The sequence below is a fragment of the Castanea sativa genome, chromosome 11 (assembly GCF_040712315.1).
Source record: "Castanea sativa cultivar Marrone di Chiusa Pesio chromosome 11, ASM4071231v1".
Lineage (NCBI taxonomy): Eukaryota > Viridiplantae > Streptophyta > Magnoliopsida > Fagales > Fagaceae > Castanea > Castanea sativa.
The window spans coordinates 70,041,483-70,057,297 of NC_134023.1; the positions used below are offsets into that span (position 1 = coordinate 70,041,483).

Here is a 15,815-nt window from a genome sequence, read left to right on the forward strand (position 1 = left end):
ACAGGTCTAGGCCTATCACTTATCAGTTTAGCAGAATCAAAAACTACACAAATCCCTCAATGATTCTTATAAAGGTATCTGAAAGTCCACTATGCAGCAACAATGGAGAACCATAAGAAATCATCACTGGGAACTAACAGTCCTCTTTAGACGGATCATCATCAGTCACAATAGCCAAACCAAAAAAATCACAAGAATAATTTGATCGGCTACAAGCATAACAGATGTTGTAATGCTGCTTGTTGAGCTGAAACAGAGGAAAAAATAATTATTACTTGAAAGTTGAATTACAACAGAGGAAAAAAATTCTTAAATATATTCTATGCTTTAGTAGGCATGAAAGTTTAAATATAATGCATCTAAAAAGGAAAATGGATAACCAGTACTTTATGATGACTTAAAGTCTCAAACCCCAATAAGGAAATATATATAACAACTCAGTGTAAACAACTCAACAAGTCAATCCAAATTTATCCAATAGTACTAAAACAGTCACTAGCTTGAGTTAATCTTTATACCTTAGTGATCACTACTAGATTGGGCTGATTGCGAGGTGATATAACTGAACATCCGCATCATCATATTGTCATAATGTGCTCTTTGTTCAGCCATTTGACTAGCTTGTTGTTCCTCAAAATGTCTTCTTTGTTCTACCATTTGAATAGCTTGTTGTTCGAGCATGCTTTTGAGGTGCTTTACTTCTCCTTTCAACTCTGCATCAGCCTCTATTTGTTTGTGTTCAGATTCTAAGCGTTTTTGTTCAGATTCTTGGAGTCGCTTCTCAAGATCATATATTCTAGATGAGGAGGAACCCCATAACATGGTAGGAGTGACTCCAGCCCCATAGCCACGAACTCGTCCATGACGCTCAGGTCCAAACACCTCCACAAACATTTGATCTTGAGATATTTGCAATGCCCCCTCATTCACTTGAGTAGTAAGATTCCTCAATGCCACCTAAAAAGAAAAGTAACTTGCAACAAAACCACATAAAAATATACTATCTATATTAATATAATTAGAAGATTTCATACCAATGCATCTTGTGTTGATTCATTTACTGCTTGCCCATTAGCTTGCACATGGGTGATGTCAAATAATTCAATTCTATTAGGACTATGACCTGTCTTCTCTTTCTACCATTTGAAAAACAAATAGAATAGTGAGAAATAAAACCGGATAAAGGTTGAAGCTTAATAAGATAACAAACCCCAAGGCATCATACAATAATTTGAAGATGAAGCTATGAAACAAGTTCCCATAATTCCAAAACTTTGATAAACTTCTTTGCTATAAATCAAAAACCAAAAACAGATAACCAAGCAACTAGATGCAGTTAGAACTTCCATCAGCATATAATGGCAAAACAGAGTCCCCAAAACGCCTAAACAATAAGGTGTACAACTTCCTCTACAGAGTATGTAGTAAAGGTGGCTTTGTATTTCAATCATAACACTGTTATTGTGTTATTCAATACTCTAAAAAAACAGAAGAAAATATAACATTAACCATAAAAAATATTTCATTTCAATCAAAAGCTACCAAGAAAAATATACTCTCAAACCTTACATCAAAAACATGATCCGATACTAAAATAAATTTACCCTTTAAGAATTGATCGAGCCTATGAAGCATACTTTTATATGTACCGCCCATCCGGCAACCCATTCACATTCAACGCAACAGAATCTAGAAAAACTAAATATAACTATATAAAAATGGCTTTGCTAACTAACGAAAGTAACAACAATCACACCCCATATATGAAACTAACAATTATATTTTGAATTGTGGATAGTAAGCATTTTGCTTCGATATACCTCTTCCGCTCTACGTTGTTGGAAACTTTTTGAACCAGAAGTGTGAATAATATCGTTTTTGTCCCGATTTTCCTTGTTTTTCAAACACAAGTCCTACATTTAAGAATGATAAGTCAGTCCCATAAACCAACAAATCCACAAGACAATAGTTAAGAATAAATTTGATAAAAAGTTCTTTGTAATGATACCATATAATCTTTCTGGCTCCACAAATCCACGAGACAATTCCAATCATCCTTCTCGAGTCCGGGTGGAACATTTGCTCGTGCCTCTTCAATTGCTTCACCATATGGCTTAAACTACTTTTTTTTTAGGGAGTCACGATAATTTGAGTAAGAGCTACCTATTTGTCGCCAAACCTCTTGCTCTCGACCCTCAACTTTGAAATACTCCTACAATAGAATTAAACATAAATACACAAATAAAAAAAATCATAGAAGCTGCTACTAGATTTTATTATATTACTTACCAATACTTTATCAAAAAGCTTCCTCTTGTTGATGTATAGTACTTTTTTCCAATCTGTGAACTTTAGAGGTACATTTTGTTGTGCCCTAACAAGTGTTGTACATTCATTTATTAAATCACGAGAATGAGGCCCTACAGGTCTTCCATTCAACCAACCAATCTCATATCTTTCCCCTCCCTTGAACTCTTTGGCCAGTTTAAGATTCCGAGTAGGCCCACGCCCTTTCTTCTTCCCTATGGGGAGAAAAATAAAAATAAAGATCACCTCAACTTACTAGAATAGTATCTTCAATACAGTATTAAAAAACTTGAAAGCATAATTTAAAACTTACCTTGATGAGTCAGATTATTTCTACTTCCATTAGCACCACTTGTGTCAACTCCTCCTTTGCTACCTTCGTTTTCCATTAATAGAATCCCCTTACTTTGATCAATCCAATATATGTTAGCACTATTTATCATATGAATATTTAATTAGTTTAGTCAATACACGCATATTACCATATAAATGAAACATACACATAAATACACGATATAAAACAAATGAACATGTAACTATCTAGATAAGTCAAGAACATAACTTTCAAGTAAATAAATTACAATCATTTTGAAATGTTTAATCTCATTAATTCATATCAACATCATTCATATCAACATCATCCATATCCACAAGTCTGCTAGGTATGTCCACCCTATCTAATGAAATAATAGCATCATCTTGATCATCAGTACTTGTGAAACCCATTTGATGCCCATGTGAATCATTCTGTTGGTATGGCTCTTGATCATCATCTTCTTCATCATCATCATTTTCCTCCTTTGGAGATGGCATATTGTAATAATTTCGAGGTTCTGTTTTTATAACAAAATGCCACTGAGGATTCCTTATGCTTTTCACATAAAATACTTGCTCGGCTTGGCATGCTAACACGAAAGGTTCATTACTCTTTAATGAACGTGTTACATTCACAAGAGTTCGGCCATACTTGTCAACCATAATTCCTCTACCACAATGGTCAACATCCCTCCATTCACATTTAAACATTGCAATCTTATTTCCTCCCATGTAGTGTAACTCAATGATATCAATTAAAACACCATAATAATCACGATTGCCCGTACTTGCATCTCCTTTTACCAAGACTCCATAACTTTGAGTTCTTCTGCTACAATCGACTTCATTTTTTCGAAATCTAAAACCATTGACAATATACCCATTATAACATACAACTTTTTCTAATGGTCCACGAGCCAAATCAAAGAGTTGCTTGCTCACTTTCCTTTCATCATATAATTGAGTAATCTATTCAAAACAAGTTCAAAATCAATACATCATTATAATTGACTCAAATTAAACATATAGAACAATTATAATAATTTCCATATAGATAGAACTTACGTGACTTTCAAACCACTCTCGAAACTGTTTTTTATGTCGATTCTCTACATTCTTAACACTTGCTTGTTGAATCATGTACTTGTGCTCCCTAGATAACAAAAGATGCAATTACATTGTAAACAACTTAGAAGTTTAAGAAGAAAGTGAACTCTATGAGAAATTAATATTAACTACATTTCAACTTACTCAATATATGGGAGCACTTCATCGCAGTTTTTCAAGACATATAAATGTGCTTGCATCCACTCTTCTTGACTAAGTTGACGTGAGACATATCCCCTACCTAAAGCACGACCACTTGGAGAAAAAATGGGCAATCCTTCATATGTCTGTAAACGATCTCCATCCTAATTTCATTCAACTCGATTAAATCGAGTCTCAATACCATGAAAATATCTTGAGCAAAATGTCAAGCATTCATCTATCAAATACCCTTCTGCAATAGAACCCTCTGGATAGGCAGGATTACGAACAAAATTCTTTAGTGTTTGCAAGTATCTTTCTATCGGGTACATCCACCTATATTGGACAGGTCCAGCAATCATAGCTTCACCAGCTAGGTGAATAGGTAAATGCATCATAACATCGAAAAATGATGGAGGGAATATCATTTCCAACTGACAAAGTGCTATTGAAATTTGAGATTCCATTTTCTCCAAGTCATCCACACTTAGCACCTTTGAGCAAAGTGCTTTAAAGAAATTACTCAGCACAATTAGTGGTTTAGACACTTTTGCAGACACTTCTTCTGGCAGCAATCCATCAATTGCTAAAGGAAGTAAGGTCTCTAATAAGATATGGCAATCATGGCTCTTAAGTCCAGATATCTTCCGGTCTTTTAGATTCATACATCTAGTAATGTTTGAGGAATAACCATCAGGAAACTTTACCTCCTTTAAGAATCCAGAAAAATCTCTTTGCTCGTTGACAGATAAAGTATAACATGCAGATGGGAGCTTTAAATATTCCCCACACGATATTGGATGTAGTTCCCCCCTAATGCCCATGGCTTTTAGATCAAGACGAGAATTCAAGTTATCTTTTGTTTTTTTCTTAGTACTCATCAATGTCCCGATTATACTATCACACACATTCTTCTCAATGTGCATAACATCTAAATTATTTCTCAATAATAAGGTTCTCCAATATGGTAATTTGAAAAATATACTCTTCTTCAACCAATTATCTTTTTCATTTAACTCATCATGTTTTCTCTTCTTCGCACCGTTCCTAAATATCAAGAATTCAAGATCACATAATTGACTAAGCACATCATCTCCAGATAGTTGTTTAGGGGATAAACCAATCTCTTTCTTACCATCAAATTTCTTAGATTCCAATCTCCATCTATGCTTGATTGGCAAGAAGCGTCGATGCCCCATGAAACAAAACTTTCTTCCATTTTGCAAATAGGAAGAACTTGTTTCATTATGACAAGAAGGACATGCCAAAGCACCCATTGTATTCCAACCAGAAAGAATCCTATATGCTAGGAAGTCATTAATTGTCCATAAAACTGCTGCACGCATATTGAAATTTTGATTTCTAGAGGAGTCAAAAGTAGTAACACCAACTTCCCATAATTTGTTCAGCTCATCAATTAATGGTTGCAAATAAATATCAATTTTAATTCCAGGACCTTTCGGTCCTGGAATGAGCAATGCTAGCATAAAATAAGATTGCTTCATACACATCCACAGTGGTAAATTATACGGAACAAGGACAATGGGCCATGTGCTATGAGTGGTGCTCATGTTTCCATATGGATTAAACCCATCACTTGCTAAACCCAACCTAACATTGCGCTTCTCAGAAGAAAATGACTCGTGTATCTCATCAAAATTTTTCCATGCCTTAAAGTCAGCTGGATGTCTTAATAGACCATCATCAACACGCTTATCATGATGCCAAGTCATGTAGGAGGCTGTCTTTTTTGGCAAGAAAAACCTCTTGAGCCTTGGTGTTATTGGGAAATAGCGCAATACCTTGTGAGGGACTTTTTTACCCCTTACACTCCCTTCACTTGATTTCCATCTTGAGAGGCCACAAACTTGACACTCACTTCTGTTGGAATTTTCCTTCCAATACAACATACAATTACTTTCACAAGCATCTATCTTCACATAATCAAGACCCAAATCCCGAATCATATTCTTTGCCTCATATAATGAATTTGGCAACTCTACAATAACTTTAGAAAGCGCATCATTCAACAATTGAAGCAATAGAGTAAACGATTTGTTTGTCCAACCACTAAGGCATTTAATATGAAGTAACTTCACAATGAAAGACAGTTTTGTATACTTGCAATCTTGAAAAAGTTTCTGCTCGTTATGCCCTAGTTTTAGAAAAAAGTTAGCTGCATCATCATTAGGCTCTTCAGGAGTACCATCGCCACTCGAATCTCCAACTACATTACTGGCTGCATTAAAGGCTGCACAATAATCTTCTACCATCTCACTCAAGCCATCCCCATCTGACTCATCATCACTATCTAAAATATCACATGTTTGAAAATGTCTCTCCTCACCATGTCTAAACCAACGAGTATAACTTGGGAGAATACCAATAGTAAGCAAATCAACCTCAACATCATCTCTGGTCTTTGCAAAGTAGTTTTTGCATTTTTTACACGGACAATAAATTTTATCCCCCATTGTTGTATGCTCAAATGCAAAATCAAGGAAGTCTTTAATTCCTTGTCTATACTCGGGAAGAGCTCTATTCCTGAGCTTTACCCAATTCCGTTACATCTAAAGTTGAATTAAAAGTTTTTAAAAATCTTCAATGAGAGACACACCTTAAGTTGTCCTCAACCGGAAAAGAGTACTAAATCCAATGGAAAAGCTTGCATAAAAGAATATTTCAATGTAGAGTTTGAGACATTATATAATACAATAGATAAAAGCTTATTGTCAACTAGAGGAGGCAACCAATTCATATTCATTTGTATAAACAAAATGTCCTCACTATAAATGAAGCAAGGTGCAAGTGACTGTTTCTACGATTTTGAAATAAAAAAGGTCATAATTTCAGTTGTGCGTTACAAAAGAGAATTTGTAAAATCATATCCCAAAAGGCATATGGGATACTATGGAAGGACTCTAATGTGGTTCCTACTCAGATGAAAGTTTATTATAATGGTAGACCCTTAAGGTGATCAAATGAGGAATAAATGTAGATCATATATTGACATTGGATATTAGTAAAGAGGGAGCCTCAACAAACTAATCAAGGTTGGCCATATGTACGAGTAACATTTAACAATTATCTCATATTAACATAATAGTTTTATATTTATGGAATGATAAAAATATAAAAACCCATATTAATGAAATAATGTAAATTACAATGGAATTCATAAAAATAACAACATGAGCATAATGTGATTGGCATAATATGATTGGCTGAATTTACACTTTGAACACAACCACAAGGCAATTACTAGGATTATTTAATATGCTTAAGTGCTAAGGTTTGCATTTATAAAAAAAAAGGAAAAAGTGCTAAAGTTTTTTTTTTTTTTGTTTTTTTTTTTTGTCATTTTGAGAAACAAAAGTGCTAAAGTTCTTTGATTGAGCTATAATACATTACTACATTGTTAAGAAAGAAGAAAAGTACGGGCATTAAAGTTATTCATGAATATTAACTATAGTTCAATCTCAACAAACGGTAGGTACTTTTCCTTCTCTACTTTTTTATACTTTTCTTTATATATTTTTCAATGTGAAGACCACCTAACTAGTAGAGCTAATCGGCTAAAATTCCAGAACCTTGTGTGCTACTGCTACCTTATCTTTCTTTCACACACACACATGTGTGTGTGTGTCTATATATATATATATTTGTTGTTTGAGGAAACAGTACACACATATAGATGGTCCCAAGGGAAAGGGAACAGAAAATTAAAAGTAATAACTTCCCCTTCATAAAAGATGATCCCAAATAACTGTGCTACCCTTAGGATTGTCACATATTGCTTACATTATATAAACATGTTTTCATAATTTCATTGTCCTGAGTGTAGTCTCTGTCTAAATGTAGATCATATATTGACATTGGATATTAGTAAAGAGGGAGCCTCGACAAACTAATCAAGGTTGGCCATATGTACGAGTAACATTTAACAATTATCTCATATTAACATAATAGTTTTATATTTATGGAATGATAAAAATATAAAAATCCATATTAATGAAATAATGTAAATTACAATGGAATTCATAAAAATAACAACATGAGCATAATGTGATTGGCATAATATGATTGGCTGAATTTATACTTTGAACACAACCACAAGGCAATTACTAGGATTATTTAATATGCTTAAGTGCTAAGGTTTGCATTTATAAAAAAAAAAGGAAAAAGTGCTAAAGTTTTTTTTTTTTTTTTTTTGTCATTTTGAGAAACAAAAGTGCTAAAGTTCTTTGATTGAGCTATAATACATTACTACATTGTTAAGAAAGAAGAAAAGTACGGGCATTAAAGTAATTCATGAATATTAACTATAGTTCAATCTCAACAAACGGTAGGTACTTTTCCTTCTCTACTTTTTTATACTTTTCTTTACATATTTTTCAATGTGAAGACCACCTAACTAGTAGAGCTAATCGGCTAAAATTCCAAAACCTTGTGTGCTACTGCTACCTTATCTTTCTTTCACACACACACACATGTGTGTGTATATATATATATATAGTTTGAGGAAACAGTACACACATATAGATGGTCCCAAGGGAAAGGGAACAGAAAATTAAAAGTAATAACTTCCCCTTCATAAAAGATGATCCCAAATAACTGTGCTACCCTTAGGATTGTCACATATTGCTTACATTATATAAACATGTTTTCATAATTTCATTGTCCTGAGTGTAGTCTCTGTCTAATAATGTGGACAGACGAGATAGGCCCAAGCCGAATTAGAGTGGCTTTTCTTACCAAGGTCTAAAGTGGAATTTTTATACCATAGTTTTAGTAATAATTGTTCTTTGTCCAAAACCATAATAATGCAAAAACTTATCGGGCCCATTTGCGGGTTAGTTCACCTAATCCGTCAACAATAATTTCTTACAGATCTTTATCATTTTTAATAGAATCAACTTAAGGATACAAACTTTTTTCACAATTCTTATCAAAATTGTTGTGATGATATGTTGTTGTTGGCGCCAATAAAAATGGTAAAGCTATTTCAAATTCAACTTATTATATCGTTAGAAAGATATTGCAATAATAATAAGGTAGGCCATTATTAAGCCTGCTTAGTGCTTTTTTTTTTTGTGTGGATAATTTGATAATTACAAGGAGGGAGGGGAGATTTGAACATGCCGAAAGGTGCCAACTAATTGAGCTACAAGGCTCGTCGTAGGATATTTTGAAATTTAACAATATACTTAGTAGCTTTCATTTTGCCAAACTTTAATAAAACTTTGTTTTAGGTGAAGATACTCAGTAAGTAGCTTTAGATGGTCGAGCAAGGTAGCTTTCATTTTGCCATACTTTAATAAAACTATGTTTTAGGTGAACATACTCAGTAAGTAGCTTTAGATGGTCGAGCAAACAACCCTTAATTGAATAAATCGGAAAGACCTTATTATTCATCTCCCAGGATAACAATAACAACTAATAGAGAACATATTAGGTAGAGGTTGTTTTATAGAAGATCGAATCTAAAAATATTAAAAGTCTTTATACCTGGAAGGAGTGTTAAATTCACCAGTACATCATTTTGGTTTAGTATTTCCAAAAATGTAAATTATTGGCTATTGGTTCACGGTTCATACGGGCATAACTGCATAAGGTCTTTTGTTTTACAAAGCAACTTTAGATGGTTTTTAACAGCCACTTCATATCATTGTATGGGTTGTGCACTGTTGCAAGTGTTAGAATAAAAGCCAATGAACCAATAGTTATAGGTTACTTGTACTACACTTATATCTCTTGTGTAGACACTTCCCAACAAAATGGTTGTGTTGAACTTAAATTTTGTCACATTATAGACACTGTTAGGGCACTTATTACTACTGCTTCCACTCCCTCAAATGTTTTTTTGGGAGAAGCTGTAGGGGCTAGTGATTTTTATTTTTAACCAAAATTTAAAAATGATTCAAAAGAAAAAGAGAGAAAAGATAAAGTTATTTTAAAAAGGACTAACAAAAAAAAAGGGGGAGAAAAGAAGAGCCAGGGAAGAGTGGTTGGCCCCATGGATGAGAATCACGAAGTTAAAATATTAAAAAAAAGAAAAAAAGAAGGAAACACATAGAGGTAATGTAGAGGTGAGCACATAGCTTATATAAAGCAATGAGAGAGGCCAAAGGGTGCAGGCAGCAAGACAAAGTAGAAGAAGAAGAAGAAGAAAGAGGTGAACTACGAGCACCTAAGGTAAAACTTACGTTGGATTTTTCTTTTTTTCATTTTCTTTCTTTATTGTTTTTGTTTCTTCCTCCTAATGGGTTTGAATTAGTCACTAATCATCAATTTATATATATAGAGAAGAAGGGTGCAAAGGGCGAACTACGAGCACCTTGAGGTAAAATTTACGTTGGGATTTTTCTTTTTCTTTATATATTTTTTTTGTTTCTTCCTCCTAATGGGTTTGAATTAGTCACTAACCATCAATATATATATATATATAAAATTACCTTTAGATGGTTTCTAACAACCACTCCATATCATTATGTATTACAAAGATTCCTGACAAGAGAAATAGACAACAAAGATTCACTGTAGACACTGAGAGCAATGGCATGCAATAAATTCTGGTCCCAAGTAGGTCGTCGTTGCATGAGACATAGGTTGATGACTTGCATTCCATATTGAATGCAAAACACATTTCCTCGCGTGGGCGGGGCCTGCTCTTTTGCCGCTTCGGTGGCCGTGGCCGGCGGACACGCTTATGTGTTTTGCTTCAACATTTAAGCTTCATTTACAGCCTTTTGGTCAACTGGAGTTTTTTCCAAAATGGAAAGACAACTGAAACTAAAAATTGAGCATCATTTTTGGACGAAAATGCCATTGCATATGGGCTTCATCCACTTTCCTTTTATTCACAAATTTTTTTTTTTCTTCTTTTACCTCCTAGACGTTTTTTTTTTTTTTTCCTGACGTTGCCTGCCTCTTTTTTTTTTACTGGGCAGGTTTGTCCAGTATTTTTTTTTTCCTTTTGCTTTTTTTTGTTTTTGTTTTTGTTTTTGTTTTTGTTTTTGTTTTATTTTTAAGATGTGGTTTTATTTTTATGGACATGAATTTTTATTTTTTAATAAATTTAGGTGATTGATTTTTTTTTGTTGTTTATCATTTATTTAGTTTTAATTGGACATTATTTTTTAATAAGAATATATGCGTAAATTTATACAAAATCATTTTTTTATCCCTCCATTTTTTCACTCTAAAATAAAATAAAAATAAAAAAATAAAAATATTTTCTATCTTCTCACTTTTCCATCATCTCACAGAAAGGAGGGACATATTGTTCATGGATCTTTAAATTATGAATTTGATTCTCCTTAAAAAAAACAAAATATGGATTGTGTATATAACCAGTGGCGGCTCCAGGATTGTTTCTCAGGGTGTTTCTCGGTGGGCTTGCTCTGTTACAATTTTCTTTTCTTCAGATTCTCTATTACAATTTTTTATTTTTTAGATTTTAGTTCAAATTTTTTTTTAGCTTTTTCTTTTTGCTTGAAAGCAATGTTATGAATACCGTTTTGGACCGGAATATTTTGGTACCGATCTATTTCGACGTACCGTTTCAGGGTGTTTTGGGGTTTCTAAAAAAAATAAAAATAAAAAATATTTATATTTTCTTATACAACATAAAATTATTGATCCAAATAAGTAAAACTCAAATAAACAAATCATTAGTTTTTCTTTTTTGACACTCAAATCATTTAGTTATTACATAACAATTATTGTTTTAGAATATTAAAACATAAATATGAAATTGAATAATGAAAAACAACAACAAAAAATAGTAAAATAAGAGTGTATATATGTATATCATATTGGGAAGAGGCAAGACTCAATAAATAAATTTGAAATCAAAATCTTTTGTTAGCTTTTTGAGTTTTGTCATTTCCAAAGCTTTGTCATGTGGGTGGGGTCAGCAAGCTAAAAGTCTAAAAAACAAACTAAAGAAAAAACTTGACAAAGCAAAAACTAGAGTAAAAAAAGAAAGAAGATGTAGACTAGCAGAATATCTGAAACGAAGCAAAGAAGAAGGGGCGACCTTTGCGATAGTTGGATTTTTTTTTAGGCGTTCGACGCAAGTAATGACATGCTATGCTGACGAGTTTGTCAGTTTAAGAGTTTTTCTTTTTTTCTTCTAAAAACTGGTACCAACCAAAATGTAACATATAATCTACCAAAATTTAATTTTATTGGCATAAAATTTTTTTGAGAGTGTTCCTAATTTTTTTGAGGGTGTTCCTAATTTTTTTTTATAGATAGATAAATAATTTTTTTTTTATTATATATATATTAAAAAAAAAAGAATTCAGGTCAGGGTGGTCTTGGGACCACCCTGACCTATATGTGGCGCCGCCACTGTATATAACCAAAACTTATCTTATCCAAAGACCACCCTGACCTATATGTGGCGCCGCCACTGTATATAACCAAAACTTATCTTATCCAAATGATACTAATCGTACTTCCTGAAAAAATAGCCAGCCCAATAATAGGGGCTAATGAAATTAAAAAAAAAAAAAAAAACATAAAAACCAAATTTTTTTTTTGAGAACACATAAAAATAAAATTCAAAAAGGATTTAAAAGAGAAAGAGAGCAAAGTAAGGTTATTTTAAAAAGGATTAAAGAGAGAGAGAGAGAAGAAAAGGCTTGACTGGATTAAAAAAGAGAGAAGAGTGGTTGACCTATGGATGAGGATCACGAAGTCAAAATAAATAAATAAATAAAAATTAGATAAATATAGAGGTAGCGTAAAGCGGTAGAGGTAGAGCCATCGTATAAAGTAATGAGAAAGGCCAAAGGGTCTGGCAGCAGGTGGACAAACTGAAGGAAGAAAAAGATAAAGAAGAAGAAGAAGGAACAAGAACGACAACCACCTGAGGTAAAACTTATGTTGGGTTTTTCAATTTTTTCTTTTTCTTTTTCTTTCTTACTTTATTTATTTTGTTTTTCTCTTAATGGGTTTGAATTGGCATCCCATCTCCAACTATTATAATTTTGAAATACATAAACCGTTGCTTAATGTGATTTTTTTTTTTGGATTTTTTTTTAATGTTTGTCGGAAAATATTAAACTATTATAATTTTTACTACAAAATACTTAAAAATTAAAATGACAATAAATATAATGAATGCCACATCCATATCATACTAGGCAAACTCCTTGTTACTTTTTTGCTTGGTGATGAAAAGTTGATATATAATTTGTAAGCTCTTTGTAATAAAATTAGTAATATCTTTAACATCTCTTATATATTTAATATTCATGTTATGATATTTTGTAAGACTTTTGTAATAATTTTTTTTTTAATACAAGATAGAAATTTACTCTACTCTAGTCTAAGAGTATATGTGTATGAAGCTCCATTTTGAAGACTTGAATTCCAGCTCTTCCTCTCACCTAAACCTCCCTTCTTAAGAATCGTAGCAAAATTATTAACTTCCTTAGCATCTCTCATATATTTAATATTCATGTTATGAAATTTTGAGAGTAATAAATTTTCATTTATAGGTATATTGGAATATGATTTTCCTTTGTATCAATCATACATTTGGCAATATTTAAAAAAAAAAAAAATCATACATTTGATATGCATGTAGCACCATTTTGAGGGTCTAATAAATTTTCATTTATGGGTATATTAGCCTTTTCACGTACGTTGATTTGCGCATGTTTAGTAGATTTAAAAAAATTATTCTAAATCTTAAAAATTTGTCCAATTTTTTATAAGACTATATTAGAAATTTGAAAAAATGACACCAATGTTGGTTAAATTTCCTATTTTTTATAAGACTACTTTTGACACCTAGAAGATCATGACACCAATGATGAATAAAATTCCTTTTGTAAGTGGTATAGACCAGTTAGATGCATAAATGTTATTCTATAAATGAAGCCAACATAATCACAAAGAAACAAACATGGAATTTACAAAATAAGATGAAAGAATGAAGCTTCTACTCAAAAAAACTCATTTTTTTCAATTGAAAAAAAAATCATTCATAAGCTTCTTTTGGGATTGAGATCATTCCACACTTATGTCGAATTCTTTTTCTTTTTACTTATTTTTGTGTGGATAATTCGATAATAACAACCAAGGTTATCAGATCCGGACCAGACCGGGCAATCCGATTGGGTTAACCGAGAACCGGATTGAAATCCAGTTTTTTAAGCATAAAGAACTGGGCATGCCTGTTAATTCCGTGAACCCCTTGAACCGAGTGGTCCCACCCCGGTTCAAGCATGCCTCTTAAATAAGGGAAAAATCAAAAAATAAGGAAAAAAAAATCAGAAAATGCGCTTACGAGGTTTAGAACCTAGGCATTGTTAGAGTTGAAGCTAGAGCATAACCACTCAGATAAGCTTGCAAACTGATGCTCAACAATAACCCCCAAAAAAAAAAAAAAAATACTTGAAGTAAACTTAACGTTTTTAAAAAAAAAATAAAAACAACTTAACACAATTCTATTCTACTTAATTAAATTATCCATCTCTTACAAAGAATACTAAAAAAATTATAATTAAAATCCTTCAAAGATATTCAACTTTACTTCAAAAATTAATCATAAATTTTAATGTTTTCATGGTTATTATTTTATTTTATTAACTTTCTTATTTATTTATTAAATATATACTTGAAAATCATTAAATTTCCATCTTACATATAGATATATTAGTCAATTTTGCTAGTTTTATTAATTTAATATATTTATTTATAATTTAAATAATTATTAAATTAATTATGACGTCATCACGGTTCGACTTCGGTTTAACTCCGGTTTGACCTCGGTTTGACCGTGGTCCAATCTTAAAAACCTCGAACCTCGAACCTCTAACCTTTTACGGTCTTTTAACGGTTCATTGAACGGTCCGGGTTTCAAAGCCATTAACAACAACGGCAATATAGGATTTGAAGTAGAGGAAGTGTCTTTCTCTCACAAATAAGAAAGACTATGCTATGATATAGAGAGAATAAATAGTAACCTAAAATATATGCTACTCTAAAGCTGGCTTGCCATGGAGTAGAGTCTAAATCAAATACATATAATATTCCAAAGCAGCCAAAACCACGTAGGAATAACAATGTAAAACATACTGAAGTTTTAAGTAGGTGACTTGCTAGAGATATTCGAAACTAATTAGGATGAGGTGGTAATATTGGCTTTGTTGTATGCAGCACTACTAATTCAAGGCACAAAACAACAAGTTCAGAGCAAGAAAAACCCTATATATCAGCCTTCTCTAAAATGGATGAGAGGATGAAGCAGGTTGCTGAAAGTGGAGATGTGAATGCCTTTTACCTATTAATTGAAAAGGATGTAAAATTTTTGGAGCACATTGATCAGCTACCATTTGTTCAAACTCCTTTACACATAGCTGCATCTGCTGAGAACATTCAATTTGCCATGGAGATGATGGGTTTAAAGCCCTCATTTGCTCGAAAACTAAATCAAAATGGGTTTAGCCCTATACACATTGCACTACAAAATGGGCATATCGAGCTGGTGCGTCAGCTTCTACAATATGATGGAGACCTTGTTCGTGTCAAACGAAGGGAGTGTCTCACTCCTTTGCATTACGTAGTAGAAAGCAATGAGCACCGTAATATGTTGAAAGAATTTTTATCATTTTGTCCTGATTCTATTATAGATGTGACGGGGCGAAACGAAACGGTTTTGCATATTGCCCTCAAATATAACAATCTCAAGACACTACAACAAAATGTAACTACAGTGACGAATTTTAGTGAGGAAAATTTTTTCGTCGCAAAAAAGTACCATATAGCGACGAAATATAAATTTCGTCGCTATTTATAAAAAAATGGGTGACCTTTAGCGACGAAATATTTATTTCGTCGCTATAGGGATGCTGAATTAGTGGCGCGGACCAAGTGGGCTGGCGCGAAACCAAAATGGATCTACAGCGACGACTTCGTTCGTCGCT

General features: G+C 32.7%; 2 protein-coding genes and 1 long non-coding RNA gene across 3 annotated transcripts; 1 reads left to right on the top strand and 2 right to left on the bottom strand.

Moving 5' to 3' along the window:
• Positions 1 to 519: 519 nt before the first annotated feature.
• On the bottom strand, positions 520 to 2,696 carry LOC142617054 (uncharacterized). Its single transcript, XM_075789750.1, has 7 exons — positions 2,621 to 2,696; positions 2,290 to 2,522; positions 2,180 to 2,212; positions 2,009 to 2,119; positions 1,821 to 1,913; positions 1,035 to 1,136; positions 520 to 957 (listed from the first exon to the last, which is right to left on the bottom strand). The coding sequence occupies exons 1-7, from the start codon at positions 2,694 to 2,696 to the stop codon at positions 520 to 522; spliced, it is 1,086 nt and encodes a 361-aa protein (XP_075645865.1).
• A 217-nt stretch (positions 2,697 to 2,913) lies between these two features.
• On the bottom strand, positions 2,914 to 6,344 carry LOC142617055 (uncharacterized). Its single transcript, XM_075789751.1, has 4 exons — positions 4,073 to 6,344; positions 3,874 to 3,970; positions 3,688 to 3,775; positions 2,914 to 3,591 (listed from the first exon to the last, which is right to left on the bottom strand). Exons 1-4 carry the CDS (start codon positions 6,342 to 6,344, stop codon positions 2,914 to 2,916), a joined length of 3,135 nt encoding a protein of 1,044 aa, XP_075645866.1.
• Positions 6,345 to 9,953: 3,609 nt separating this feature from the next.
• LOC142615784 (uncharacterized) lies at positions 9,954 to 15,576 on the top strand. The gene is made up of 4 exons (XR_012840846.1): positions 9,954 to 10,065; positions 10,175 to 10,213; positions 12,667 to 12,753; positions 15,049 to 15,576. It is a non-coding gene; the product is annotated as an uncharacterized LOC142615784 (long non-coding RNA).
• The last annotated feature ends 239 nt before the right edge of the window (positions 15,577 to 15,815 follow it).